We start from the raw sequence: 27,677 nt of genomic DNA on the forward strand, positions 1-27,677 counted from the left end.
ATGATTGCCCAAGACCCAAAAAGATTATGATTTCATTTGGGTAATAGTTGACCGGCTCACCAAAGTCGCTCACTTCCTACCCGTACGGACCAACTATGGAGGAGTAAAGCTAGCCCAGCTCTATGTGAATAACATAGTAAAGTTGCATGGTGTGCCCAGCAAAATCGTTTCATATAGAGGGACCCAATTTACCTTTAAGTTTTGGAAAAGCCTGCATAAAGCCATGGGCACAAAGTTGGATTTTAGTTCGGCCTATCACCCGCAGACTGATGGACAGACTGAAAGGGTAAACCAAATTATGGAGGATATGTTAAGGGCATGTGTCCTTACCTATGGTAAAAATTGGGAACAGAGTTTGCCCAATGCGGAGTTCTCATACAACAACAGCTACCAAGCAAGCTTGGTCATGTCGCCATTTTAGGCTCTCTACGGAAGAAAGTGCAGGACCCCTTTGATGTGGTCAGAAGTAGGGGAACGTACTTTAACCGGACCAGCTCTCATAAAAGAGGCAGAAGACCGTGTGGCTGAGATTAGAGAGAAGATAAAAGCAGCCCAATCACGGCAGAAGAGTTATGTAGACAAGCGAAGAAGAGAATTATGTTTTGAGGTTGGAGATTTTGTATACCTTAAGGTCTCTCCGATTCGGGGGACTCGAAGATTTCAAGTTCAAAGAAAATTAGCTCATCGGTATATCGGACCATACCAAGTAGTGAAAAAAGTTGGAGCAGTAGCATACCGTATTCAATTGCTTGAAGAAATATCGGATATACATCCAGTATTTCATGTGTCTCAGCTCAGAAAGTGCTTGAGGGTACCTGAAGAAGAAATAGTACCAGTGGAAACAATCGATCTGCAAAAGGATCTTCGGTATCAAGAAGTGCCTGTTAAAATCTTAGACACTGTCACAAAAAGAACAAGGAACTCAGAGGTACGGATTTGCAGAGTGCAATGGAGCAGACACGGAGTAGAAGAAGCTACATGGGAACGCGAAGATGCTCTGAAAAAGGAGTTTCCCCATCTCTTTAGGAACCAGCCGAATCTCGAGGACTAGATTCATTTTAAGTGGGGTGGGTTTGTAACATCCCGAAAATACACCCAAATAAATCATCCGCTAAAAATATTATTTTCCAAAATCTTTTTCGTCGCTGAGCTCAAATCAATCCAAATTCTTTCCTATCCGAGCTCCTGACTCCGCGAAATCTTTTTCTGATGATCCGTCGTTCCGACACCCGAATTCAATCCCCGTCATTGTGTTCCCCTTTTTCTCGTTCCGCGTGCGCGTCGTCGACCGGCCGAACGTCGCAGCGCGCGCGTGTCCGACCGCCGCTGCGAATCGCGCCGCCAGCTCTCTCTTTCTCTCTCTCTCTCTCTCTTATTTTTTTCTTCTCTTTTCCTGCCTCCTTCCCTTTCCTCCATCTCCCTCCTCATCCTTTCCTCACACGCGCTGCACGAGCAGAGCTCGGCGCGCCGGCCCCCCCTGCACCGAGCCCCTCCCTGGACGCCGCCTCCCCCGCTTGCGGCCGCGGCTCGCCGTCCCACACTCTGCGCGCGCCGTACCCCCTTGGCCACCTCCGTTCGAGGTGAGGGCGGGAATCGATCCCCCTCGGCCTCCTCTCCATTTCCCCCCTCACCTCGGCCGCCGTCGCGCCCCCAAGGGCCGCCGGCCAGGGCGCCCCCCCCAACCCCTGTTATGTTCTGTCCCGATGTAGAAGAAGGAGAGGGCAGTTTTGCCCAAAACCCCCTGCCCTTTCCTGATTTCCAATAAGAACCCCCCTCTCTAACTCTCTTCTAAAGAAGCCCTTCATGTTTTTCCTATTTAAGAAATAACCCCTCCACTATATAAACATAATCTCAAATAGGTCCCTGCTCCTTTCTAGAATACTTTGGATATTTTTAGAAATTCCAACCAAATCCTTTCACTCCCAAGAATATTTACAAAGAAGCCCCTCTCTTATTTCTTTTAATGAATAAGCCCCTCCACTATATAAAATATTTATGAGTAGGTCCCTACCTAATTTCCAGAGTAGCCCAAACATTTTCCAAAATTCTATTCAAGTCCTGTCACTCCCAGAAATAATTACAAATAGGCCCCCGAATCCTTATTTATCCCCTAAACCCCTCTTCGGCCTATCATTTCATGCGCCAAAAATCCTCTGTTTGCCCCGAAACTTTACCACGCCATTTCTAATATAATTCCGGCCATGCCATTAGAAAACCACCTAAAAATATTACTCCCATCTCCCTATCTTAATTTCTTCCGATTCGAGCTCGACGAAAAAATCTTTATTTCTTTTTCTTTATTGTGTGTTTGTTTGTGTGCGCCGTAGATCACGGTGTGAACGAGGAAGAACCCGTCGACGAGCAGTACCGCGAGCAGGTGTGCGAGGACCAGTACTGCGAGCCCGAAACCAAAGGACAGCACCTCAATCAGGACTTCCCGGAAGGCTTTGCGAACGGCAAGTTCAATCTCATCCTTTGATTGCATATTTCGATCCAGTTTTACAAACACAACCTATTAGCTTGTTTTACAAAATTGCATATGTTTTTACTGCTGAAAACATGGTTGGATAGCCACCCCTTGATTTGTTATAACCATTCCTTGACCACCTAGATTAATGTCTAGATATGATTTATTCTATTTTGATGTTGATCGCTGCTAGAGCGCCGCTTAGGACCCGGTACTCGTTTTACTACACTCTAAAATGGTTGCAACATGCTTCATAAAAAGGAAAATGAGGAAGTATTGAGAAAAGAGAAATTAGGTTATAAAGAATAAAAGAAATTAGGTTATAAAGAATAAAATGTTAAGATAGGATGGATGAATGGCATTCCCGGGGTGGATTGTCGTGCGTTGGAGGCTCGTACCATTGTGGTAGAGCAAGGAGGTTGATGTGTCATCTTGCCTGACTCAACTATCGTGCAAACCACTCGACCGTTGTATGTGGCAACGGCTTAGCATAAACCCCACTAGTTAGTCTGATAGCCATCAGGAGAGCTAAGAGCAATGGGTGACCAAGGAGAAAGGATAAGGTCGTGGTGACTTATGCCCCGGTTAAACCTCGGCGTCAGGTCAATGGCCCCTTGGTGGAGCCCGTGTTGGCTAGTCAGATCTAGCTAAGGTGGGTAATGGTCTTGATGGGATCTGCACCGACACTAAGGTGATCGTGCTGTGGTACCCCACTTGTGGGTAAAGTTGCACACCTCTGCAGAGTGTAAAACCTATTCAAATAGCCGTGCTCACGATATTGAGCGGGTTACGGTTTGGTCACACAACTAGACTTTTGGGAGGGATGTTTTCACGGTGTGAGTTGTTTTGGAAGGGTGTCCGGCAGTTGTGCCGTGAGCTACTGCGAATGAGGAGTCCGGTAGTATTAAAACTTGGATTCTTTGTATAGCATCAACCCCACTCATGATTCGGTTAAGAAGGAACCGCTTTAAGAAAATCTTTTTCAAAACTAAACCCCTGCATGTGTAAAATCTAGCTTTACCACAAATAAACATCAGCCCTATCCTTGATTTATCCTGTGTATATCTGTGTTACCCCCTTCGTAGATGGGGTTGGACTTGTTGAGTACTTTTGTACTCACCCGATATATCTTTGTGGTTTTCTCCAGAAGAAGAACCGGACTTTGTTGTTGAAGACGTCGAGGAGAGGTTGCGTCCGAACCCCAACCTTGCCTAAGGTGTTGGCCCTCTGCAAGATGATTCTGCTAGCGCATCACTCTGAGCCCGAGTTGGAGACTGTCTGGGTCGTGCTTTGGTGTATCACCGTAGCTGTGTTATTACTTATTATCGTTTGTATCGAGTGTCCGCCTCCTCTGAGGTTTGTACGGTGACTGTACCATCTGTTGAATAAATGTGTTATCAGTCTCCTGGGACTGATATTTGTATCACATTTGAGTCTCTATTTATGTGGGGACGCTTCACATGTATCCTGCTGTACCGACACTAGGAAGTATAGTTACCTTGAAAAAACGTGTAGAGTACTAGACAATTATTTCAGGCAGATCACTGATGTTCTGATGCTACCTTAACTTGATAAATTAGTCCTGTGAATCCTCATCAAATTGCCTTGTGAGTTGTGAAGATGAATTAAGCCAAATAATTTTAGGAGGCACAAGTAAAATTAGTCATGTGTTTTTAGATTAAGCTTTCTTAACTGCCACCATATGGAATTCTTTATTGTTATCACACCGGTGCATGTGGCGTGACTCAGGCACTGCCACGTCAAGCGCTACTCGGCCGCCGGCCAACGTGGCGCACCAGCCACGCCAATGCATGTGGCGTGACAAAAAAAGGCTAGTTCTCATAAACCTAGTTTGAGCTAGATTATTTTTAATATTTTAGATTAAAAAGATTAAAAAAATTGAATGCAGGTGGGCTGTGACACTGTTCATTTTTCACCTCAAACTCGCGATGGTTAGGGGAGGGAGTTGCCGGGATTGTGGTGTCCACCGGACTTAGAAGAGGGAGGAGAGGATGGTAGGGAAGGCCGGTGGCGGTGGCGGTGGCGGGTTGCGGGGCGGCAGATCCAGCGGTGGAAGTTGCCGGAGACAGAAAAGATGACCGGCAGTGGGGGCGAGTGACGCAAGTTTCTTCAGCGATGGCTCACCTCGCACGAGCAAGGAATAGACACAGCGGATCACCTGTGTGACCCCCAGCAGACTTGCCAGATTTTATGTTTTGGATTTAAACTAGCCTAACAAACGGGCCCACATATGTAATCCAGTCAAATTTGTTCCAGAACAATTTTTTTGTTCCAAAATAATTTTTTAATTGTTCCAGCAATATAAAAAATTTGTTCGGAAAAAAATTGTTTCGAAACAAAAAGATAGTTATTGGACCTTATGTGATAATTTGACTGCCAGTCAGGCGTGTGACTCTTAATATTTGCGGAGATGTGGCCGACGCCGTGCCATTCCTATAGTACCAGCCGTCGGCGTCTGTGGCGGCGATGTAAGCTTGTGGCGGCGATGTAAGCTTGTGACCGCCGCACTCGCTGGCAAGCTTGGGCCTCTCCGGTGTAACTGGACAGGATCCATACTTGTGTGTTAAGGCCCAGTTTAGTTCAAAAAAACTTTCTACAGTATCCATCACATCGAATCTTCGGACACATACATGAAACATTAAATGCAATTAAAAAAATAACTAATTACACAGTATTACTGTTTTATACGAGATAAATTTTTAAGTCTAATTAGTTTATAATTGGACATTAGTTATCAAATAACAACGAAATGTGATACAGTTCCAAAACCCAAACTTTTTCACGAACTAAACACAGCCTAAGATCTGGCCTCCCATAAGGCCGTATAACAACCCAATCAACTTGCTGCTCACACCCTATGTTTCAAGAGGCTGACAATGATTAAAAAATAACACATATTTTCAACCTAAATAGTATATTACTCAGTCAACTCAAAATTTATTAAACAAATCACCAAAGTGTTGTCGTTATGAGATATTTATACCAAATATTACAACGCATAAACATTGGAAGTTAGGAACAAAATATACAACAGATAAACATTGCAACCAATGCCTACGACCACAAGTAAATCAAGCTTCAGGCCTTGGTCAGACAAGAAACGAAATGCATATAAGATAAGAATTTTTTATACCTCTACTACCCACAAAAAAAGAATATATAGCTTTACCTCCTAGTGAACCCAGCATCAACCTCTTATTATAACGAGAACACATCCTGAGAATGTGTTCATTTGTCAATACAAAGGTGCGACAACATGATACCAGGGCACATCATCACCATCCGTCGAGTACTGATAGTTTTCTATCTCCTGTGCGTCCACAGAGGAAGTCAAAAACACTAGAGAAAACTCCCAACTAATCACCCTGGAAAGATTGCCCAATTCCGCATCAAAGAGTCTCTACAGACTTGTAACATAACACGAGATTGGAGAATTACCTCACCCGTGGCCGTGGGGCTGTGATTCCTCACTCCTCGGCAGTGATTATTTCCAATCTACCCCTCAACCAAGAAAAAATATAGAAAAAGAAAGAGACATTCCCTCACTACTACTCTCTCAATGAGACATGCACACAAACCTGATAAAGGAAAACAAAGAGAACCTGCGAAACCAACTGTAGCATAGATTGAATCCATGTTTATTACGTAACCATCACAAACCATTTACAAACAAGGTAAATGAGTTAGTAAGAGGTAGAGAGGTAGATGAAACTCAAGATATAAACGAGATTCCTTCCATTACATCTATGGCAAAGCAAGAAAACTTAATGCAGGTTATCACAAAAGTTCTACACATGGTTGGAACAAGATAAGCTTATGTGATATGGGCAATCATTCCAATGAGAGCCATGTGGAAAATAATCACAATCCCCACCTCAATTAGCTCTTCTTCGGTTAAAACAAAATATTGCACTTAGTATGCTGACAAATTACAATATTCTAGGAACAGAGATACTGAATGTCAAAACACTGCAAACCAGAGACTGATCAAGTTTGGCTAAAACAGTATATCCTAGGACCAGTCACGGAACCTTACAAATGGGTCATCTGTTGACAAATCATGTGCTAGCTCAATACCCACCTGGCCAAGCGGTCCAGGACGACACACAAAATCAAACTGGGCGCCCCTAGAAGCCCTATTTTTGGTTTGGAGCAGGCTGTGCTGTTTTTCAGCCCACTCATTACTAATCATTTTTTCTTTCCCTTCGTTCTCAAAAACCATTGACTCTAGCACTCTTGCATTCAGTACAAAGAATTTGGCAAAGTTAACATGTGATTTGTTGCCTCGATACCTTAACAACACAATTTTCTTGAGTCGAATATCAAGGGTGCCGACGAGATTCTTGTATTTACGACACCACACATTTTTCTCCCCTGGCCTTACTGTCTGCAGAATAAAAGATGAACATAAAAACGGTGAGAAGCTAGCTTTAGAACAAGTATCGATGCAATAGTATGTGACAAAAGAATTAGTCCCCAGCTATGAGGTAAGTTTTGTCACCTTGATGTACAACTTCTCCAAGCATGGGAAGCATTTCATAAAGTTAATAACCACATCCAAACTAAGATGCGCATTCACTAAAGCTAAAATCTTCACACTGGGCATAACTGTTATCAAGCTAACAAGGTGTGATCCCTGAGTTCACCACAGAATAGCAAGGGAAACATCATGATCAGTCAGGATTTGGGATTCCACATTTCCTTGTGAGGGTGAAAGTTATTCCACCCCAAGAAATTTTCATGAAGGTGAAAGCGAGGACACAGATATACCTGAAAAACTGTAGCGCCAAAGTCGAGTCTGGGGAAATCATCATCGAGTGGTCCCAAAGTATCCAATTTTGGAGCCGAAATTACTGAGATGTCTATTACTCTGCCACACAAAGATGAAGAACAAAGCAATCTTTCTAGAGAGGGGGCGTCCTCGAGGATGAGCTGTTGCAACCTGCAGTCTCCCCGACCTGGCTTCACACCAATGCTTCTAAGGCTACGAGACACAATTCGGAGTCGACGGCAGCCGCTGTTGAAAGATAGCAGCAAGCTCTGTAAGACAGGGCAGCCGGCGAGCAAGGCATGCAGAGAGCTCTCCGAGATTGTAACATGTAAAAGGCTCAGCTGCTTGAGAAGTGGAAAGTGGAGGGCGGTAGCGTTTCCGTCCGGCAAGCCGCAGCCGCCGAAGCTGGCGACGCGAAGAGTCGACGAGAAGCGGTGCACTGATGCCGGTAGCGGCGGCGGCGGACTCACTTGAGCATATGGAAACCTATCTCCGTAATGGAAATCGAGCTCCTGTAGGTTGTCGAGGGCAGGAGACCGGAGCCAGCCATCCAGGAGGGTCGCGGCTGAGCGTTCCCCTTCGGGGCGCAAGATGTACCTGGGGATGAAGAAGCGGCGTCCGGGGCCCAGGTGCGCCGAGAGGATGCGGGAGATCTCCCGGCCGACCGAGAGGCCGCAGGGATCGAGGTTGAGGGGAGCGGAGCGCCATAGGGGCCGCCACCGGGAGGAGAGGACCTGCGTGCGGGCGCCATCCTTGGTGGGTAGAAGGGAGACGATTTCGCCGAGGACGGCGTCGGGGAGGCCGCTAATGCGGTCGAGGCCCTCCTCCTCTTCCTCCCCTTCCAGCCTTCTCCTCCTCCTAGTCGTGGTGTCCATCGCCATGGCGGAATGGCGGCGCGGCGGCCGGCGGCCGGCGGCCGGACCGGGATTGAGGGCAAATGGGAAACACTGGTATTCCGCTTGGTTTGAGCATCTCCAAGTAAAACTAGACACCTAAATTTGCTTTTAGGTACAGGAAAAGATTTAAATTATGGTTTTGTGCTCTCCTTTAGCAGATTTGGTATAACTCGGTAACAATACTCTTATGCTGCAGTCTGCAGGAGATTTTTCGCAAAATGTCCAAGACACATAAAAACTATTAAAAAATTACATGTTTCACTGAGGGAGCAGCGCTCACGGCCTCGTGGGAGCGGCGTAACGTACGGCGGCCTTCGCTCGAGCAGCGGCCGCGCGGGGAGGCGGCGGGCAAACGTCCGACCGGGAGTGGTTGGTCTCTCCTGCCACACGCATCCAGTTTTACCAATCCAGACTTTGGATTGATATATTTGGATCAAGAAGAGAGAAATTTAAGTAATTTGTTTTAAAAAAAATAGAGATATGTGTCCATACACCAAATTTGCTGGAGCTATTTTTTGATGGGTTTTAGATATTTTGGGAGTTTTTAGAGATAGATATCTATTATAGTAAATCTGTTGAAGATGCTCCTATAAATGTCCATGCAATCCGAGGCACGACGGCACGGCACGAAGCTTGTAGTTTTGGCTCGGCCTCCTATAAATGTCCATGCAATCCGAGGCACGACGGCACGGCACGAAGCTTGTAGTTTTGGCTCGGCACGAGCACAGCTCGGCCCGGTACATAGGGTCGTGCCTGAGCGGCACCCAGGCATATGGCCCGGCACGAGCACGGCTCGCAAAAAAAGTCGGCCCGTTAGAAGCGCGGCAGGAGGTCTGCAGCTGTAGGTCTGCATTCTGCTAATTTACTAAAAACCCACCACCCCCACCGGCCCACTGCAATTTCAATGGCAAAACCCTAACATCCCACCCCACCGGTCCACCGTGCGTTGGGCCTCAACAGGCAAATGACAGCTAGTGCTCTCCGTTGGTGTACGTAGCCGTGTGTGCCCGTGCCCGTGCACGTTTACTTGAGCGGTAGAATATGCCATGTACTACGCACAGCGTGACGACGAGGGTGCCGTTTGTAGCGGTACGTAGGCCTAGTAGTCTGTCAGGCGGCCTCGCACTCGCACACGAAACCTCGACGCGGGCCGTTAGTTGGGAGACGCCATATCTGATCGCATCATCACCGGCATGGCACGAGCCGCGTCCGATCCGCACCCCCGTCAAGGCCATCACCGCCGGAGAACTAGACACCCTGTTAGATGTCACACATCAAAAGTTAATGGTGGAGGAATACAATATTTAAGGTGGGACAGTTCTCACCCAACAAACTAGTCTGAGTTAGGTCTGAGACCTTGGTTGGTTGGGCTCCGATGGATCAATCTTGGCCTAGTAAGACGCCGGCTCGTGGGTATAGACAGTGGGTCGAATTCCGCTATACACTCTAACAAGTAACAAGTGGTATCAGAGTCTAAGATTGAAAAAATTAAAATATCTCCGGGGTTACATGGTGACGGGAGAGTCTGTGAACGGCCTGGAAAACGTCGTCTTCCGGGAGATCACATGCGTGATGGGTGTATGTGATGGAAGAAGAGTTGATTTAGTCAAAGTTGATGGTGGGGAAGCACAATATATAAGGTGGGGCAGTCCTCATCCAACAGACTAGTCTTTTGGGTTGAGTTAGGCCTAAGACCTTGGTTGGTTGAGCTCTGGTAAACCTAGGACTGGTAAGGCGCTGGCTCGTGGAATACGAAACAAAGAGGGACTCGGAGCACTCGCGTGCTGCTCCCGGCCTTCGCCGTGCAGGCGTGCACTCTCATAGTGGGCCACGGACCGACCCGGCCTATAAAATTGGTCGTGCTCATCGGGTTGGCCCGCATGAAAAGTGGCTCAACAGGTCGTGCCTGAGCCGTCGACCAGGCACGAAGCCCGGGGCATCATGGCCCGTAGGGCACGGCGTGCCTGGTCGGCCCGACTGTTATTGGGCCGTGCCGAGTCGGGCCGGCCTGTTGGCCATATATATGCTTGGTGAGCGATATTTTTTTTTTATCTCATTGCAATGTGGACAAGATCATTTTACTTTCTAAACTCGTCAAGGAGTCCGGATTACCCTGAATGACTGAATTACAAAATCCAGAATAGAACCCACCTAAACTACAAGAGAGAGAGAGAGACTGTTCAAGGCTTTGTGCTGCACGGTACAACAAATGATGCTAGAGAGATTTCTGTTCACAATACGATGACATAGCTGTTGAGAGCTGGCTGAGTTGCATAGCGAACTATGATTTTTTTCTCAAGTTGATACTAGTTTGCATGGATACCTATAAATCACTATCGTTCAGATCTATAGATCCAACGGATGGGAAGACAAGAGCAGGGGAACATGAGTTCCTCATCAATTCATTTAGTGGCAAGAGTAGGAGGCGTAAGAAAAATACCGAAGAAAATTCTATGCGACCGTGCCGCACTGCGCCTATCATGCGACACCGTCCGGATGCCACCGCGTGGACCGATCTACTAGGGGCATCTATTCATCGCAGGTAACTTTTTTCTGCTCCCCCGTCTCCCCACCTTCTCCAGCTCTAGGGCCGCCTCCGGCGCCTCGGCCTCCTGCACCGCCACTAATCAACTCCAATCCAAGCTCCCCCGCCCGGTCCTTGGCCCACTTGTTGTCAAACTGTGCGCCGTCGCCACCCTGCAACCCGCCACCACCGCCGGTCGTCTCTACCACCCCCACCCCCCTCTTCTAAGGTCGTTGGTGTTGGATTTGTTAGTTTGACCTCGGTCAACCCATAACCAACATGAATAGAAGGGGATATCCATTCCCCAAATCTCGAACTCGGAAACAAATCCCGAGTCCGGCTTTGCCGTGATCGGGAGGCAAAATCTAAGTCCATTGGGCTCGGCCCCAAGCTTACAGTGCGACTATAAGTAGAGGGTCAACCCCATAGGGTTTCCTGACCCCAAACCTCGTGATTCTCACGTAGTCCACCGTAACTGATCTCTAAGCGCGCTGGAAGGCTCGGAAGCTCGAGTGCCACGTCTGGGGCAGTCTCGGTGGTGCCCTGAAGGACGCCGCTACCCCGTGTAGTCGCTCAAGGAATGACTATGCTACGTCCCCAACTCCGCTCTCGCGATCGACAACATCACCACTGCACCGATGACCATGGACACCACGACCGCCGGTAAAGGACCGAATCCTCATGTTTATCCGCATTAGTTAAGCTAGATGTAATCTACTGCGTAGACTAGATGATCCTGTTAAGTTTGTTCTAAGTTAATGTAATACTAACATTTGGTATCAGTTAGCCTAGATATAGTCTACTTAGATCCATTTTTAGTACGATTAGCACACTAGATCCATTTGGTACGATTAGCACACTAGATCTATCAGTTTTTAGTTAACCAATAAGCCTCGAATGCTTAGATCTATAAGTTCATTAAGTTTTCTAAGTGTTCATCATGTTTTAGATTAGATCCATTAAGCTAAGGTTAAGAGTAAGCTCAGAAAGGGGAAAAGGATTGCACGAAACACCGAATCACTCACACACACACAAATCAGCAAATCCTAACCCTAAACCCTAAGTTAAGAACCCTACCAGAGAGCCAGCCATCAGCAAGGTTGGCACGGGCCGCGCGCGCGCAGATCCGGCCATCAGTTCGGCCGGCCTCGCGTGCGACCCGTCAGATCCGGTCGCCAAGCCCATGAGCATCAGGGGGCCGCCGTGGAGGTCCTCGACGGCCGCGGGCTCACCGCGAGGGGAGCGCACACGCCGGCAAGCGCCTCCGCAACAGCCTCGCCGCCCCGGCGCCGCCGCGTCGCCATGCACGCCGGCGAGTGAGCTCGCGTCTCGGCTATCCCACGAACTCGGCTTTCCTCTCTCTCACTCAGATAAGCACAAGGGGAGGAGGTAACTGTGGCCGGCCGGAGCTAAGGAGGACGCGCGCGGCCATGGCCGGCTGCTGCTCGCAGCCGGAGGAAAGAGCGGCGGCTGCGGGGAGGAGAAAATGGCTAGGGTTTCAACCCCTCCCCCCACCGATTTCGTCTATTTAAGGGCAGCGGTGGCGAACGTCAGCCACTGATCGAGATCAACGACCAGGAGCGCTTCGCCCCGCGCGCGCGTGTCTGCATGGGCCGATTAGGCGGCCCGCTCGTTGGCGCTCGGGCCGACTTTTACTAGGCCACCGCTGCCGCGTCGCTACTGTGCTGTGCGCGCGTTTTTGGGCCGCGCCAAGTTGGGCCGCGTCCGCTAGCTAGGCTGGGCTGCCGCTGCTGTTGCGTTAAGTCGGGCCGCCGCGCTGGTTTGGGCTGCGCTTTCAAGTTTTAGATCAGCACGCAAATAAGCATTTTTCATTTAAGTTTTCAGTGTATTTTGCTCCATTTTAAGCACAAATTTAATTAAGTCTTTCGATTAAGTTTTAAGTTCCTATTTTTAGTAAGTTTATCATTATTTTCAGTACATTTATTTTCAGATGTTGGTGTTGTATTAAATCCACCACTATACTTTGAGATGCCTCTAAATAAATGGAACCAACGAGAAATTTGTTTAGAGTAAACTTGTGATTATTTCTGACCAACGTTGTTTTAATCATGAGTATTAAGATGAATTTCAATTGTTTTCTCCAACGGTGATGCACTTTGAAATTTAATTGCATGCTTTTAATCGGACCAACGTAGGATTATTATCATGCTTTTATTTGCATTTCATTGTATATGCTTACTAAATTAAGTTTAATTGATCTTATTTTCAGCTACTAACGTCAATGATGTGGCCTCCTACCTGAACAACATTGAGCCGCTCAACGGTGCAAACTTTCATGAGTGGAAGGGCAAGGTCATCACATGCTTGGCTTGGAATGATCTTGATGTTGCACTAAGGGAGGATAAGCATGTTGCGCCTGCTACTGGGGCTAGTATAGCTCCAAATAAGAAGTTGGACTGATATGATTGCATGGCTCTTATGGTCATGATGCAGACCATCAGTGCTTGCATCAAGGGTGCCATCTCCACTAAGAATGCTCAAGGGGCTGATCTGAATGCTAAGGAGTACCTGGCCAAGATTGAGGAGAACTTTAAGAGGTCATCTAAGATTTATGCTAGTACACTCATCATGAAGTTGGTGGGTTCTCAGTACAATGGTCAGACTGGCATAAGGGAGCACATCCTCAATATGTGTGACATGGCTAACAGGCTTAAGGAAATAAAGATGAAGATCTCTGAAGGTTTCCTGGTGCACTTCATCATGACATCATTGCCTTCACAGTATGTTGCGTTTAAGATTAATTACAACACCAACAAGACTGTCTGGTCTATCAGTGAGTTGATCAGCTACTGTGTTGAAGAAGAAGAAAGGATTAAGACTGAGAAGATGAAGGATGTTGTCAACATGGTCGGCAACCTCAGCATTTCAGGCACTCCTAAGAATCAGCATGAGTCAGGTAGTAGCAAGCAAGGCCAAAGGAAGTATAAGAAGACAGGGAACAAGAACTATGGGCTCAAGAACAACAACAACAACAACAACAACAACAACAACAACAACAACAACAACAAGTTCAAGCGCCATCAGACTAAGAATGGCAAGATGTTGTGCTCTTTCTGTGATTCATCCAAGCATCTTCAGAAAGCCTGTCCTGTATTCAAGGAATGGCTGAAAGAACAAGGTAAGTATGATGTTGTTTCGTTCATTGATGAGTTATTTTTAGCGGATTTTTCTCCTAATACTTGGTGGATTGACTCAGGTGCCACTGTGCACATCTCTAATTTATTACAGGTATTCCGTTCGATCCGAACTATAAGAAGGGGGGAGCGAAGCCTAAGAGTGGCTAATGGACTTCAGTTGAAGTTGAAGGCGTTGGAAGCTTCCACTTAGAGTTGCCGGGCGGCTTCCAGCTTAATTTATATGATGTCCTTTATGCTCCTAGTTTAAAGAGAAACTTAATTTCTGTTTTAGCATTAGATGATTCGGGTCATTTTTGTGATGTTGGAAACAATAAGTGTGTGATAAAGTTTAATTCAATAAATGTGGGTCTTGCTGTCAGGCAAGGCAAACTTTATATTCTCCCTCTTGATAATGATTATGTAATGAATGTTGGTAATATTTCGCATAAGCGCAAGCGATTTAATGAGACATCTTCGAAACTGTGGTATTGTCGTTTAGGCCACATTTTGAGGGGGAGAATGGAGCGTCTCATTAAAGATGAAATACTTGATAAGTTAGATTTCTCCGATTCGGACCGCTGCATTGACTGCATTAAGGGAAAATATGCTAAGACCATTAAGAAAGGCGCCACTAGGAGTTCGGGCGTGTTAGAATTAATTCACACAGATATCTGTGGTCCGCTCTCAGTGACATCAGTAGATGGTTATGATTCCTTTATAACGTTTACTGATGACTATTCTTGTTATGGACATATCTACCCCATTCGTAAGCGTTCAGATGCGCTAAAAATTTTTAAGGTCTATAAACAAGAAGTTGAGAAACACCACAACACTTCCATTAAAATTGTGAAATCAGATAGGGGTGGAGAATATTATGGTAAGCTTGGACAATATGGTCAGATTAAGGGACCATTTGCCAAATACTTAGAAGAAAATGGCATAAGAGCGCAATACTCTATGCTGGGAGAACCACAGCAAAATGGAGTTGCTGAACGTCGCAACCGTATGTTAATGGATATGGTACGGAGCATGCTCGGTTACTCTAGCTTGCCTGTGGAGCTGTGGAAGGAGGCATTAAAGACTGCAGCTCATATACTTAACCGGATTCCATCTAAGTCAGTTCCCAAGACGCCATTTGAATTATGGAGTGGGAGGAAACCGTCTCTGAATTATCTAAAAGTATGGGCCTGTCCTGCTGAGGCTAAGTTATTTGATCCATATCATAAGAAATCAGATTCTAAGACTGTGAGCTGTCACTTTATTGGTTATCCTGATAAGTCTAAAGGATACCGATTCTACTGTCCTGGTCGCTCCACTAAGTTCATTGAGACCAGACAGGATGCGTTTTTAGAAGATTTGGGAATTAGTGAAGAGTTTTCAAAGAGGGATATCAGTCTCGATGAACTGCGGGTTGAGCATCCCGATCCAATAGTTCCAGAGCCTACGATGATATATCAGTTTGTACCACCCGTTATTCCTCAAATGAGCAGCACCATGGCAGCTGCGGGGGAGCACGTGCCACCTCCAGAGGTGCAGGCGCCACCTCCAGAGGCTAAGACGCCACCTCTAGAGGTGCAGGCGCCAATCGCGCTAGTAGTGTAGCCTCAACCCGCTCCTCAGCCAGTTGTACAATAACCATTAAGAAGGTCAACTCGGCCAAGAAAACCAGCTCTTTCTGACTGTTATGAGACATACTTAAGCAAGGATTTGTATGATGTTGGGAAAATTAATGACCCTGCCATATTCAGAGAGGCAGTTGAAAGTGAGAATTCCACTAAATGGATTGAAGCCATGGAAGAGGAACTAAAGTCTATGAGTTCTAATCAGGTCTGGAATTTAATAGAAATTCCTGATGGAGTCAAAACAGTAGGCTGTAAGTGGGTCTACAAAACCAAATGTGATTCCAAAGGGAAGATAGAAATATTCAAGGCAAGGCTCGTAGCCAAAAGGTTTACACAGAAGGAAGGGATCGATTATAACGGAACCTTCTCTCCTGTGTCTACCAAAGATTCATTCAGAGTTGTCATGGCACTTGTAGCCCATTTTGATATGGAGTTACATCAGATGAATGTTAAGACTGTGTTCCTAAATGGAGACTTAGATGAGACAATTTATATGGCACAACCAGAAGGTTTTGCAATTAAAAGTAAAGAACATATGGGATGCAGATTAAAGAAATCCATTTATGGACTTAAGCAAGCGTCCAGACAGTGGAACCTCAAATTTGATGAAGTTATTAAGAAATTCAGATTTGTGGAAAATGATGCAGATAGATGCATCTACATTAAAGTCAAGGGTGGAAGACTAATAATTCTAGTACTGTATGTGGATGACATACTGCTAGCCTGCAACGATAAAAATATGTTGCATGAGACTAAGAATTTCCTCTCATCTCATTTTGATATGAAGGGTCTTGATGAAGCCTCGTATGTACTTGGCATTGAGATACACCGAGACAGAGCCCAAGGCGTACTTGGATTATCTCAAAAAGCTTATATTGAGAAAATGCTTAAGAGATATAATCTTGATAAGAGCAACACGTCACCTGTTCCGTTGCAGAAGGACGATAAGCTAAAGGGAAGTCAATGCCCCAAGAATGATTTTGAAAGAAGTAAGATGGGTAATATTCCATACACATCAGCTGTAGGAAGCTTGATGTATGCGCAGGTCTATACGCGTCCAAACTTGGCATTTACAGCTGTAGTACTTAGCAGATGTCAGTCTAATCCAGGATGGGCTCACTGGGTAGGCGTTAAGAAGGCATTAAGATATTGCCAAGGCACAAAACATTATATGTTAACATATAAGAGATCAGATAACCTTGAGGTTGAATGTTACATTGACGCTAACTTTGCTGGTGATGAAGATGACAGAAAGTCTACTTCCGATTATATGTATACACTAGCAGGGGGAGCAATTTCATGGAAAAGTGGTAAGCAAGGTGTAACGGCTGCATCTACAATGCAAGCTGAATTTCTGTTATGTTATGATGCCACGGGACAGGCAGTATAGCTTAAGAACTTTATACCGGCATTGAGGCATGTTGATAGTATCTCGAGACCTATCACAATGTACGGCGACAATCAGTCTGCAGTTTTCTTTTGCGCAAATGATAAGCTAAATGGTGCTTCTAAGCACATAGACCTTAAGTATCGTGTCGTGAAAGATAGAAACCGGGACAATACACTTAAGATTAAGCATATAAGTACTAAAGAAAATATTACGGATCCGCTCACAAAAGGTCTACCACCAATCCTTTTTCAGAAGCATGTCCTAGGCATGGGTCTGGTGAGTAGCCTGGATCAAGTCTGGTTCAGGGCCATTAAATTTCCTCAAAATAAGAGTAAGAGTTCTGACAAGGTTTCTCAGTAAGGCTATGAGTAATGTTGTCCCAGTATGCCGTTGTGCTGCTGATGGCGCATTGGTCTGGTACTTATTGATTTACTAAGGAGGGACGTTAGTTTAGTTTAGATTAAGTCAATGACCGAATAGTCATTAGTTTAAGTTTAAGTTGTTGACCTTCGGTCAAGAGGGAGAATGTTGGATTTGTTAGTTTGACCTCGGTCAACTCATAACCAACATGAATAGAAGGGGGTATCCATTCCCCAAATCTCGGACTCGGAAACAAATCCCGAGTCCGGCTTTGCCGTGATCGGGAGGCAAAACCTAAGCCCAATGGGCTCGGCCCCAAGCCTACAGTGCGACTATAAGTAGAGGGTCAACCCCATAGGATTTCCTGACCCCAAACCTTGTGATTCTCACGTAGTCCACCCTAACTAATCTCTAAGCGCGCTGGAAGGCTCGAAAGCTCGAGTGCCACGTCCGGGGCAGTCTCGGTGGTGCCCTGAAGGATGCTGCTACCCCGTGAAGTCGCTCAAGGAACGACTACGCTACGTCCCCGACTCCGCTCTCGCGATCGACAACATCACCACTGCACCGACGACCATGGACGCCACGGCCGCCGGTAAAGGACCGAATTCTCATGTTTATCCGCATTAGTTAATCTAGATGTGATCTACTGTGTAGACTAGATGATCATATTAAGTTTGTTCTAAGTTAATGTAATACTAACAGTTGGTGGCCCATTCTGCGACGTGTGTGATCCTATTCGCTCGTGCGATAAATAGATTCTCCGATCTGCTGGAGCCATATGCGGTTCCACAACGACCGCGCCGAGATCTGCGGCATCTATCGAAGCCGCGGCTCCAAAATCAGATCGAACTACCGTATCCTCAAGACCTCAGGGCCTCAACGTCTGAAGCCGCCGGCATGTCGTTCTTCACTTGAGGTCCATACTCCATCCGATCCGTGCCCCTCTCGTAAGACTCCATTATATTCTGTTTGAATCTAACGGAGGCGGCGTAGGTAGCAAGGGCGAGGAGCAACGACTGACAGTAGGTCAGCAGCATGGCAGATCATATCGAGCTGCGCGGCGGCTTGTGAACGGCAATCTGCAACAAACCAGCAGCTTGATGGTCAGCAGGCCAGAAATCTTCGTTGGGCAAACATACAATCTTGTCAGCTCATGATCAGTTGGCAGACCCTGAGGTTCCCTGGCTTCGAGCATCGTTCCTGAAGGAACCTGTGGGCAGTGGCCCGGCTAATTGGGTCGGGAATGATCCCGGCGCTCGATAGAAATGCGATCTCATCAGCAGTAACAGCTAGCTATCTCGTCAGCGATGGTTGATGCAATTACGACGGTGGTGTCAGCCTAGGCCATGGGAGTTGAGATGGTAGAATTATATGGATCATGCTCCCATCATCTGCATCCGATTGCTCGGCGGTAAAATCCTCCGCGTGCGCCAATAGAGAGGCTCAGATCAAATGGTTAGGTCCGGGCGTCCGGCAAACGACTAGCGACGCCAGCCGCCAGCCGCCGGCCGGGAAAAAGAATTCCGTGCATCCGGTATGCAACATGTGCATACCTGCTCTCGCGAAGCGAGATGTGGATGCCGCGGCGGCTATCGGACGGATCGCGATCGACGAGGACTCGTGAGTCGTGACAAGTTGTTCCCGCCGACTCCTTCACGTTCGTGACCCAGCAGCTCGTGAGCACCCTGACCGGAGAACTATATAATAATCCGTCTCGTTGCTCTCCTGGCTCTTGTGTCTCCCTCTGATCACCACGGGGAACACGGATTCGGAAACATGGACGACGGCTGCTTAGATTCGTGTATGAATATTCAGTACAAGAGATTCCTAGATCTCCAGAGAAAAGCTGCAAAGACAATGTACCGTCATCCACTTAGTGCTTTCCCACCCTCCTTGCCGTGGCAATTCGATCACTGGTGGCTGCACAAACTTGTTCCGTTAACCATCTTCAGACGACTGCTAATTGGATTAAACTATCTTTGTTGCTTATGATTATACAAACATATCGAGACCATAATTGATATATTTTGGTAAAAAAAATGGTAAATGGTCCCATATGTCATACATATGACATCATCAAAAGTTGGCATTCTAAACACCATGTCAATATACACAAGAATTATATATTTTATGAAACTATCTAAATTGTTGAGTATAATACGATTCTACGTCAAACATACATCTGAGCTAGTAAAACTCAAAACTACTTTAGCATGAAGTTGTGCTCATATTGTCAAAAACAATAATAGACGTCTTTTTAATGAATTTGTAATAATGTCCATATTATTTGATATGCATTGGCACCATGAAAAACTAAGATGCTCTTGTTATGTGCATATTTTTAATAGCAACAAAAAACTTTGAAATTATTTCCATAAATGAGGATGTGTGCTTCATTAACATTTGGATGATGCAAATTCTTTTGTGTAGAGGAAAAAACTTGAAAGTGACATGCACTTTTTTTCACGTGAGGAAAAAATATTAAGTGTTGATACAAGAAGGCAAAATAGCCGATCTCGTCCTTAAACTATCGCGCTTGACTCATTTTCGTCCTTTAACTATGAAAACGTCCAAATCGGTCCTCAAACTATCCAAACCAGCTCAATTTCGTCCATTCCAATCAGCTAGAGCTTCAATTCAATTGAATTGACCATTTTGCCATCATTTTCTTTTCGCATTAGCGCATCACAATCTTTTTTTCTCCTTCTCCCATGGCGGCTGCACAGGAACCTCCTCTGGACCTCACTATTAACGTAATTATTAAGTCTCCTCCGTTCCTTGTCTCAATTAATTATTACCTACCTATAGTATAAATAAGATGCATGTATGTGTGTGCGTTCAGCTCCTTCCTACGACGACAGATGACGAGAGCACAAGATGCAACAGCTGCCGGCCTTGCAGGTGGAGTTTGGCCGCATGAACCAGCGTTTGTGGGGATGCTCGCGCAAGTCACCATCAGCTACCAGGCGCTCCAGATTACAGAGGAGAGTTCTGTGCAGCTCTCATGGGAGAGGAGGAGAAAAGGGACGGTGCTGCTCTAATGTTAAAAGAAAACGGGGTAAAATGGTCCATTCAATTGAATTGAAACTCCAGCTAATTGGAATGGACGAAATTGAACCAGTTTAGATAGTTTAAGGACCGATTTGGACGTTTTCATAGTTGAGAGACGAAATTGAACTAAGCACAATAATTCAGGGATGAAATTGGCTATTTTGGCATATAAGAAAGTTTCTTTTGCATGTCTATTTTGGAGATTTTTTAATTATTAACAACAATAAAATTCCTGAAATTGTTCAATAAACTGAACATGCACAAATAAAATTCCTTTTGAAAAGATATAAATAAAAATATTTGACGATGCAATTTCTTTTAGGCACATGGAAGTGTACGTCCTTTTGCACCGGAGTGTTAAATAAAAAGTTGATTTTTCTTTAAAAAATAAAAGTCGTGTGTCCAGTGGCTTCCGCAAAGCACTGCGCGCTCAGAGCATGGCTATGGAAGCGGTGGCAGGACGAAAAGAAAATAATATTTAATACTACTGCTGTTGCAGCAGTGCCGAGCGGCGACTGCGAGCGGTGCCGCGGCCGCGGCCAATGAGCGGCAGGTTGTGCAGCAGTGTAGCCAATAGAAGCTCCGCGCGCGCGTATCGGCTCGTTCCTTGCACGCGTCTCGCGAGGTGCTCATTTCTCTCTCCTATTTTTTTTATGCCACGTCGGACTCCGTAAGCTTCTAGCCGGCCATTATACTCGCTCTTGGGTTGTTCGAAAAAAAAATTATACTCGCTCTCAGGTGAGAAGAGGCTGCACATTGTCGTATCTGGCGCTACCGCACCGGGGCTCCTTTTAATTTCCCTGATCACCAACTCGTCTGGCTCGCCGCCCACTGCTCTAGCCTCTCCGCCTTCCTCGAGCACGCGCGACCAGTCGCCTCGCCTCGCCTCGCCTCTGGGCCATCCCCGACCGCCGCCTCATCGCAAACCAGTACGCAGCTTAGCTTCGAGGGAGCGCGGCGGGCGGAGATGTGGCCGCCGTTCCTGTACGCGCCATCGCCGCTCGTGGCGGCACTGACGGCGGCGTGCGCCGCCACGCTGGCCGTCCTGTCGCTCTCCGAGTTCCTCGGCGGGAACATAGCCTACTCCAAGTTCGTCCGCGCCGGCGCCGGCGCGCGACTACTCCTGCTGCCGTGCCGCGCCGGGATGCTCGTGATCTACGCCCCGGCGCTCGCGTCCTTCGCCGTGCCGGGCGCCGTGGAAGGCGCGCGCGCGAGGCTCCTCCGCGCCGCCGTCGCCGCCCACTTCCTCAAGCGGGTGCTCGAGGTGCTCTTCGTGCACCGGGTCAAATGGTTACAAATTAGGAATATTAAATATAGACTAATTATAAAATTAATTGTATAGATAAAATCGAATCTATTAAGTCTAATTAGTTTATAATTTGATAATATGGTGCTGCAGAAAATATGTGCTTCTTGAACAGAGAGCCGTCCTCACCAAGGATAACATGATTAAGAGACAATGGGATGGTGATCCCACATGCCATTTCTGTTCTTGCCCAGAAACAGTTGATTACCTCTTTTTTCAATGTCATATAGCCAAAGTAGTTTGGGGGATTATTGGCACATGTCTGGGTGCTGATAACACCCCGAGAGATATGGATCAGTATAAGAATTGGTTGAATTTCTGGCTCCCCAATGGTGCTTCGGTGCACATGCTGGGCTTTGCTGCAATTTGTTGGGCAATATGGAAATCTAGTAACAGGGCGTGCTTTGATAATAAAATTATTCGAAGCCCGGCTGAAATTGTGATTCATGTTTGTGCTTTGATGGTTTTTTGGGCAGGACTCTACACTCCGGAGCCCCAGGACCAGCTGGCTGTTGGTGTGAAGTTCATCCTCTCGTGTGCGCATCGTGCTTTGGCTCAGCAGACACGTCCGGCACCACTGCGACTCCCTCAACCCCTGGCGGGAGAAACACGGCGTCCCGTCCAGCTGCGTCAACTTCCACCGAATGAAGGGGATGCAAGTGACCAAGAGGAAGATATGTGACAGAGAAGATGGTGTGGTGGCCGTCTTGTGAGCTGGATGATTTCTTTTGAGTAATGGCAGATTAGAGCGGTTGTTGCGTTAGAGGACCTTGTTCTAGATAATGATATATGTCGAACTACCTTGTGGGCACCTTCTTAGGAATCCTAGGAATGGTGCTCACCCCCTGTAATCTAGCTTGAAGCAGGTTAGATTAGGGGTGTAATCGCTGGTTGTCCCCCCCCCCCTTGTTTATCTTCGCTACAGTACTTTAACTCTTGTATTTCTGTTGTGAAATGGAAATGGGGTCCAACCTCGATTAACAAAAATATGTGCTACCATAAATATGTGCTAATTATGAATTAATTAGGTTAATAAATTCATGTCGCTAATTAGCCATATTTGTGTAATTAGTTTTATGATTAGTCTATATTTAATATTCCTAATTAGTAATCAAGCATTCGATGACGAATGTTATTTTCCGAGTCCCTGAAACTAAACACCCCCTAAGTTCGGACCTCTGTGCTACCATTTTGAGTGCCACATAATCTTTGTTGACAAGTGACAGTCCAAATCCCAAGCAAGGGCACGAAACGGGGTGCTCCACCCGCGGCTCCAGCGGGTGAGTTTTGTGAGAGCCGCAAATCTTTTCTGAGATGTTCTAGTTGAACTGGTGGAGTCACAAAGTGTGGAGCTACAACTGCTCTAACTCCGGCTCCGCCTCTTCCAGGAGCCCTCCAAACGGGGCCCAAGTCTAGTCATTCTTTGGCTCCGTTTGGTTGAGCTTTTGGGGCAGTTGAAAAGCCAATCAAACAGGGTGTTGTGGCCGGCTGTGCTGTAGGGGGTGATTGGTTGGCTAGATGGAGTCCGTTATGCTCAAGATATGCAGCATTTTCACTTTTGGTTTCCACGCCAACCTTCGCGTCAGGCTGCTAAGAAACGTAGATAGAGACCGTTTCTCGCGGAACAGGGCCACCGTGAGACTCAAAGCACTACTTATACCTGTGGGCCAATCTTCACTCTTTACACATGCAGCATCTTTGATTTTGCAGGCGTTAGAGCATCTCTAAGAACTCTTGTATAACTTTATCTAAATTTAAAATTTTACAAGCTTTGTAAAAAAATAAAAGACTTCCTATAGCGTGAGTAAACCAACACTCTTTAAACTGCACTCTCCATATACTACTGTACTAGTGGACCCCACATGTCATACTCATTTGGGATCTTCTTCCTTTCCCCCACATCCTCTCCTCTTGCTCCGATGGGCAGGCGCTTCGAGGCGGCCCGAGATGCTGGGCGGCGGGCCTGGTGGGTGGGGGCGGGGGCGGCGCTCGGCGGCGGCCCGGCACTGCGGGAGCGGGGGTGGCGCTCGGCGGCGGCTCGGCACGGCGGGGGCGGCGCTCCGCAGCGGCCCGACACGGCGGGGGCAGAGCTCGGCAGGGGCCCTGGACGGCGGGGGCGGGGGCGGCACGGCACGGCGGGGTGGCGCTCGGCGGCGACCCGGCATGGAGGGGGCGGCGCTCGGCGGTGGCTGGGCACGGCGGGAGCGACGCTCGCCGGCGGCCCGGAATGGCGGGGACGGGGGCGGCTGATGGGGGCTCGGCTCGGAGGGGTGGGAGCGGGCTGCGCGGCGTGAAGCTCGCCCTCGTCGTTGGAAGGGGGCGGTGGCGGCATGAAGAGGGCGGCGCGGCGTGAAGCACGCGGGGGCTGGGTCCTCGGAGCGTGGAAGGGTTGGATGGCGAGCGCTCAGCGCCATCCATCTTTGCCTAGCGTTGCCCTTGGGATACAAAACGAGGATACAAAACGATGTGGATAGAGTTTCTGTTGGATAGGGTTTTTTTGGCCTCCTTTTGTTTTTAGTCAACTCACCCAATATACAAAAGCTCTTGAAGATGCTCTTATATATAGCTGAAACCTAGCTCACTTAATGCACACAACCAAACATAGAAAGTTAATGCATGCAACTAAACTGGTGATAATTATTTTTTTATTTTCTAAAATTGTTACTTTAATATGTAAATCATTGAATAGCATAGTATTTTGTAGTTTTATAGTTTGTACGGAGAGGTTGATTTACACATGATACGTTTTCTATTTTATAACTATTTTACATATGTTCAGCTTTTAAAGCAGACGGAGGCACTACAATTTTTTTTTTTATGAAACGGGACTACAAACATTTTACGGAGCTCACAGCTCACAACAGCACGCACGCAGCTGTTTCAGGCTTTCAGCCAAATCGAGCGATGGTCTCGGCCGCCCGATCTGGAACGAGTGGTCCAGATCAAATCCAGCGGATCGTCGGCGCAGTGTGAAGGCCCCAGCAAACCACCAGAGACGTGCGGTTTCGCGATTCCATTATGGCGATCGCGCGTCAGGACCCTTCGTGGCGCGCGATGAGCTGTCCGCGCTCTCCGCAGTCCGATCTCTACGTAACGTGTGACGTGAGACTCCACGCACCCACGTGAGTCGTTATTTTTTTTCACCCACCTCCATATGATTGACATTACAGGTATTTATTTTTTTCTTTTCATTTTTTTGTTTTTCCTTTTACGTTCCATAAGTGTTGTTATTTTTTTCTTTTCTAGTTTTTCCTTTTTACCTTCTATATGTCTGAAGTTTTCTTGACAACTTTTATATGAAAATCGTACTAAAAAATTATACCAAGACTTGTGCTTAGAAGTTGCATGGTAAATTTGTGCGTACAAAAATTGTGTGAGAAATCTTCCAGATAACATCTTCTTACAATTTGTGTTGAAAAGTTATCCTCTATAAGTTATTTTAGAAAACTACACATTAAATTTTGTATGCACTGTGAAAGCTGTGTTAAAAAAGTATTAATTTCAAATTGTTAAGAAAAAATTATACGTAAAAGTTATGTATAGCATAAAAAGTTATAATACGAATCTGGCTTCAGTGAAGATGTGCAAAAAAAATTATACTTGCAAATTATATATATAGGTTATAATGTTCCAAAATTGGAAAGTTGTGCGGAATAATTTGTTTCCTAAAAAGGAAAGCGATCCCTGTCCGTATAAAATCAATTAGTTTTTTTCTTTGGAAAGTTATAACTTGTAAATATAACTTTGTGTATAACTTATAACACACATGTTCGGAGACATAAAATCTCATCATAACTTTTACAGTACACATAACTTTTATGTATAATTCTTTCTTAAACTTCTCAAAAAATAACTTTTTAGCACAACTTTTACAATACATAAAATTTTGGTACATAGTTTTTTAAATAACTTGTGGAGGACAACTTTTTTGCACAACTTCTATGGTGTTAACTTTATCAGAAAGATTTATTGCACAAATCTTTTAACGCACAAGTTCATCATATAACTTTTGAGTACAATTCTCGATATACTTTTTTCTACAACTTCTATAAGAATTTATCAAGAGAACTTAGACACATGATAGAAAAAAGGTAAAAAAAGAAAGAATCTGAAAAGAAAAAAAATCTCTGTAATATAAATCTGTTTTATAATTTATGTATGTACAATTATATATAACAGTGGGTTTAAAGGAAATTCCGAAGGTGAATGGGGAGGCAGGGGCCTACCACTTGGGGCCTGGGCTTCTGCAGACTCTCGAGGGGTGGGGGGCACATGCGGACATGCCTTCAATAGTTCTGCTACGCATGCACGCATGCACGGTACAAGCAGCGCGGACCTGGCTGTTGTTTCCAAAAAAGAAAAAACTATGATGTCTGAAATCGTTTGTTGAAAACTCTCCTAGCGCGCGCGCGCGTTTTAGCAAGCCCCGTGCGGTTTGCTACGGCACAGAGCGCGAACGGCGGCAAGCTCGCGTTCCCACGCGTCACTGTTCTTCCCTGACCGCCATGGCCGCCGCCGGCCGTGCCTCGCCTGCTAGATTTCTTTTTTCTATCGCGTTCACTCCTCCCCGACCCCTCCGCCTTCGTGGCCGCAAAAGTATATAGTAATCCGCCTCGTGGCTCTCGTCTGTTCCCCACCTCATCCGACTCGCCGTCCGCCTTCCTCGAGCACACGCCGCGGGCCGCCTCGCCTCTGGTCAACCCCCGACCTCGCAAGCCGGTACGCATCTTAGCTTCGGGGGAGCGCGGCGGGCAGAGATGTGGCCGCCGTTCCTGTACGCGCCGTCGCCGCTCGTGGCGGCCCTGACGGCGGCGTGCGCCGCCTCGCTGGCCGTCCTGGCCATCTCCGAGTTCCGCGGCGGGAACCTGGCCTACTCCAAGTTCGTCGGCGCCGGAGCCCGCGCGCGACTCCTGCTGCCGAGCCGCGCCGGGATGCTCGTGATCTACGCCCCGGCGCTCGCCGCCGCGCTCGCGTCCTTCGCCGTGCCGGGCGCCGTGGAAGGCACGCGCGCGGGGTTCCTCTGCGCCGCCGTCGCCGCCCACTTCCTCAAGCGGGTGCTCGAGGTGCTCTTCGTGCATCGGTACAGCGAGAGCATGCCGCTCGGCACGGCCCTGCTCATCTCCTCCTGCTACCTGTTCAACGCCGTGGCCATGATCTACGTGCAGCGCCTCAGCCGCGGCCTCCCGGAGCCCGCCGTCGACCTGCTCTGCCTGGGCGTGCTCGTCTTCGCCGTCGGCGCCGCCGGCAACTTCTACCACCACCTCCTCCTCTCGAGGCTGCGAGCCGGCGGCGGCGACAAGGGGTACAAGATCCCCCGGGGCGGCCTGTTCGAGCTCGCCGTCTGCCCGCACTACCTCTTCGAGATCGTCGCGTTCTTCGGGCTCGCCATGATCTCGCAGACGGTGTACGCGCTCGTCGTGGCCGTCGGCTCGGCAGCCTACCTCGCCGGCCGGAGCTCCGCCACCAGGAAGTGGTACGCGTCCAAGTTCGAGGAGTTCCCGGCGAGGGTCAAAGCTCTTGTGCCGTATGTCTGGTAGCTAGAGAGGGGGCGTACTCTGTATGCGTTCAGATTACAGGAGATTGGCCACCTGGTCAAGGTGATTTGGATGTGTTGATTTGAATTGAATAATGTGAGTGTGTTTGTCTGTCTGTCAGGAAAAATAAAATTTGGAGAAAAATGTGAAATTTTGGGGTTGGGCCGAGGCATTCCGCTGCTTCTCCTGAGTTGCAGACTTGCAGGTTTGTAAGCTAGGTGATTCAGCGCCGGTTGAAGTTCGGACCTCTGCGCTGCCATTCTTTGAGTCATTCTTCAGCACTTCCAAGAGACTCCATGCATGGGAAAATCGATGGCATTACATTCAGATTATTTTGAGCTTGAGTCCTGAATGCTGATGGCCGATGCAGTGTTGCCTTGCCTCCAATTTCATCTGCCAGACTCCCACAGGCTCCACATTAGTTGAACACCTCGAAGTATATGAATGGATCGTCCATGTTACGTTTGGTTAATTGCTTAATCCGATGTCCTTGACTTAATCCAAATGCGGCCAATAATCAGGCTTGGACTACCCCGGGTCCCGGGAGTTGACCGATTAGTACTTTACGCTGTGATGAAACAACCAGCCAGGACAGCAA

General features: G+C 47.2%; 3 protein-coding genes across 5 annotated transcripts; 2 read left to right on the forward strand and 1 right to left on the reverse strand.

Moving 5' to 3' along the window:
* Nucleotides 1–5,664: 5,664 nt before the first annotated feature.
* Nucleotides 5,665–8,232, reverse strand: LOC120662506 (F-box/LRR-repeat protein At3g03360-like). 3 transcript variants are annotated; one of them, XR_005670229.1, is made up of 4 exons: nucleotides 7,259–8,230; nucleotides 6,990–7,124; nucleotides 5,927–6,875; nucleotides 5,665–5,798 (listed from the first exon to the last, which is right to left on the reverse strand). XR_005670229.1 is itself a non-coding variant. In XM_039941642.1 (3 exons), exons 1-3 carry the CDS (start codon nucleotides 8,138–8,140, stop codon nucleotides 6,501–6,503), a joined length of 1,392 nt encoding a protein of 463 aa, XP_039797576.1. In that variant the 5' UTR covers nucleotides 8,141–8,230; the 3' UTR covers nucleotides 5,665–6,500. The 3 variants fall into 3 exon arrangements, 2 of the variants coding, with proteins under 2 accessions (XP_039797576.1, XP_039797584.1); XM_039941642.1 differs by having other exon boundaries at nucleotides 5,665–6,875; XM_039941650.1 differs by lacking the exon at nucleotides 6,990–7,124 and having other exon boundaries at nucleotides 5,665–6,875; nucleotides 7,259–8,232.
* A 15,232-nt stretch (nucleotides 8,233–23,464) lies between these two features.
* On the forward strand, nucleotides 23,465–23,839 carry LOC120694980 (glycine-rich cell wall structural protein 1-like). Its single transcript, XM_039978314.1, has one exon. The coding sequence runs from the start codon at nucleotides 23,465–23,467 to the stop codon at nucleotides 23,837–23,839; it is 375 nt and encodes a 124-aa protein (XP_039834248.1).
* A 2,142-nt stretch (nucleotides 23,840–25,981) lies between these two features.
* On the forward strand, nucleotides 25,982–27,411 carry LOC120662530 (3-oxo-5-alpha-steroid 4-dehydrogenase 1-like). Its single transcript, XM_039941662.1, has one exon. The coding sequence runs from the start codon at nucleotides 26,303–26,305 to the stop codon at nucleotides 27,080–27,082; it is 780 nt and encodes a 259-aa protein (XP_039797596.1). The 5' UTR covers nucleotides 25,982–26,302; the 3' UTR covers nucleotides 27,083–27,411.
* The last annotated feature ends 266 nt before the right edge of the window (nucleotides 27,412–27,677 follow it).

The sequence above is a fragment of the Panicum virgatum genome, chromosome 2K (assembly GCF_016808335.1).
Source record: "Panicum virgatum strain AP13 chromosome 2K, P.virgatum_v5, whole genome shotgun sequence".
Classification (NCBI taxonomy): Eukaryota; Viridiplantae; Streptophyta; class Magnoliopsida; order Poales; family Poaceae; genus Panicum; species Panicum virgatum.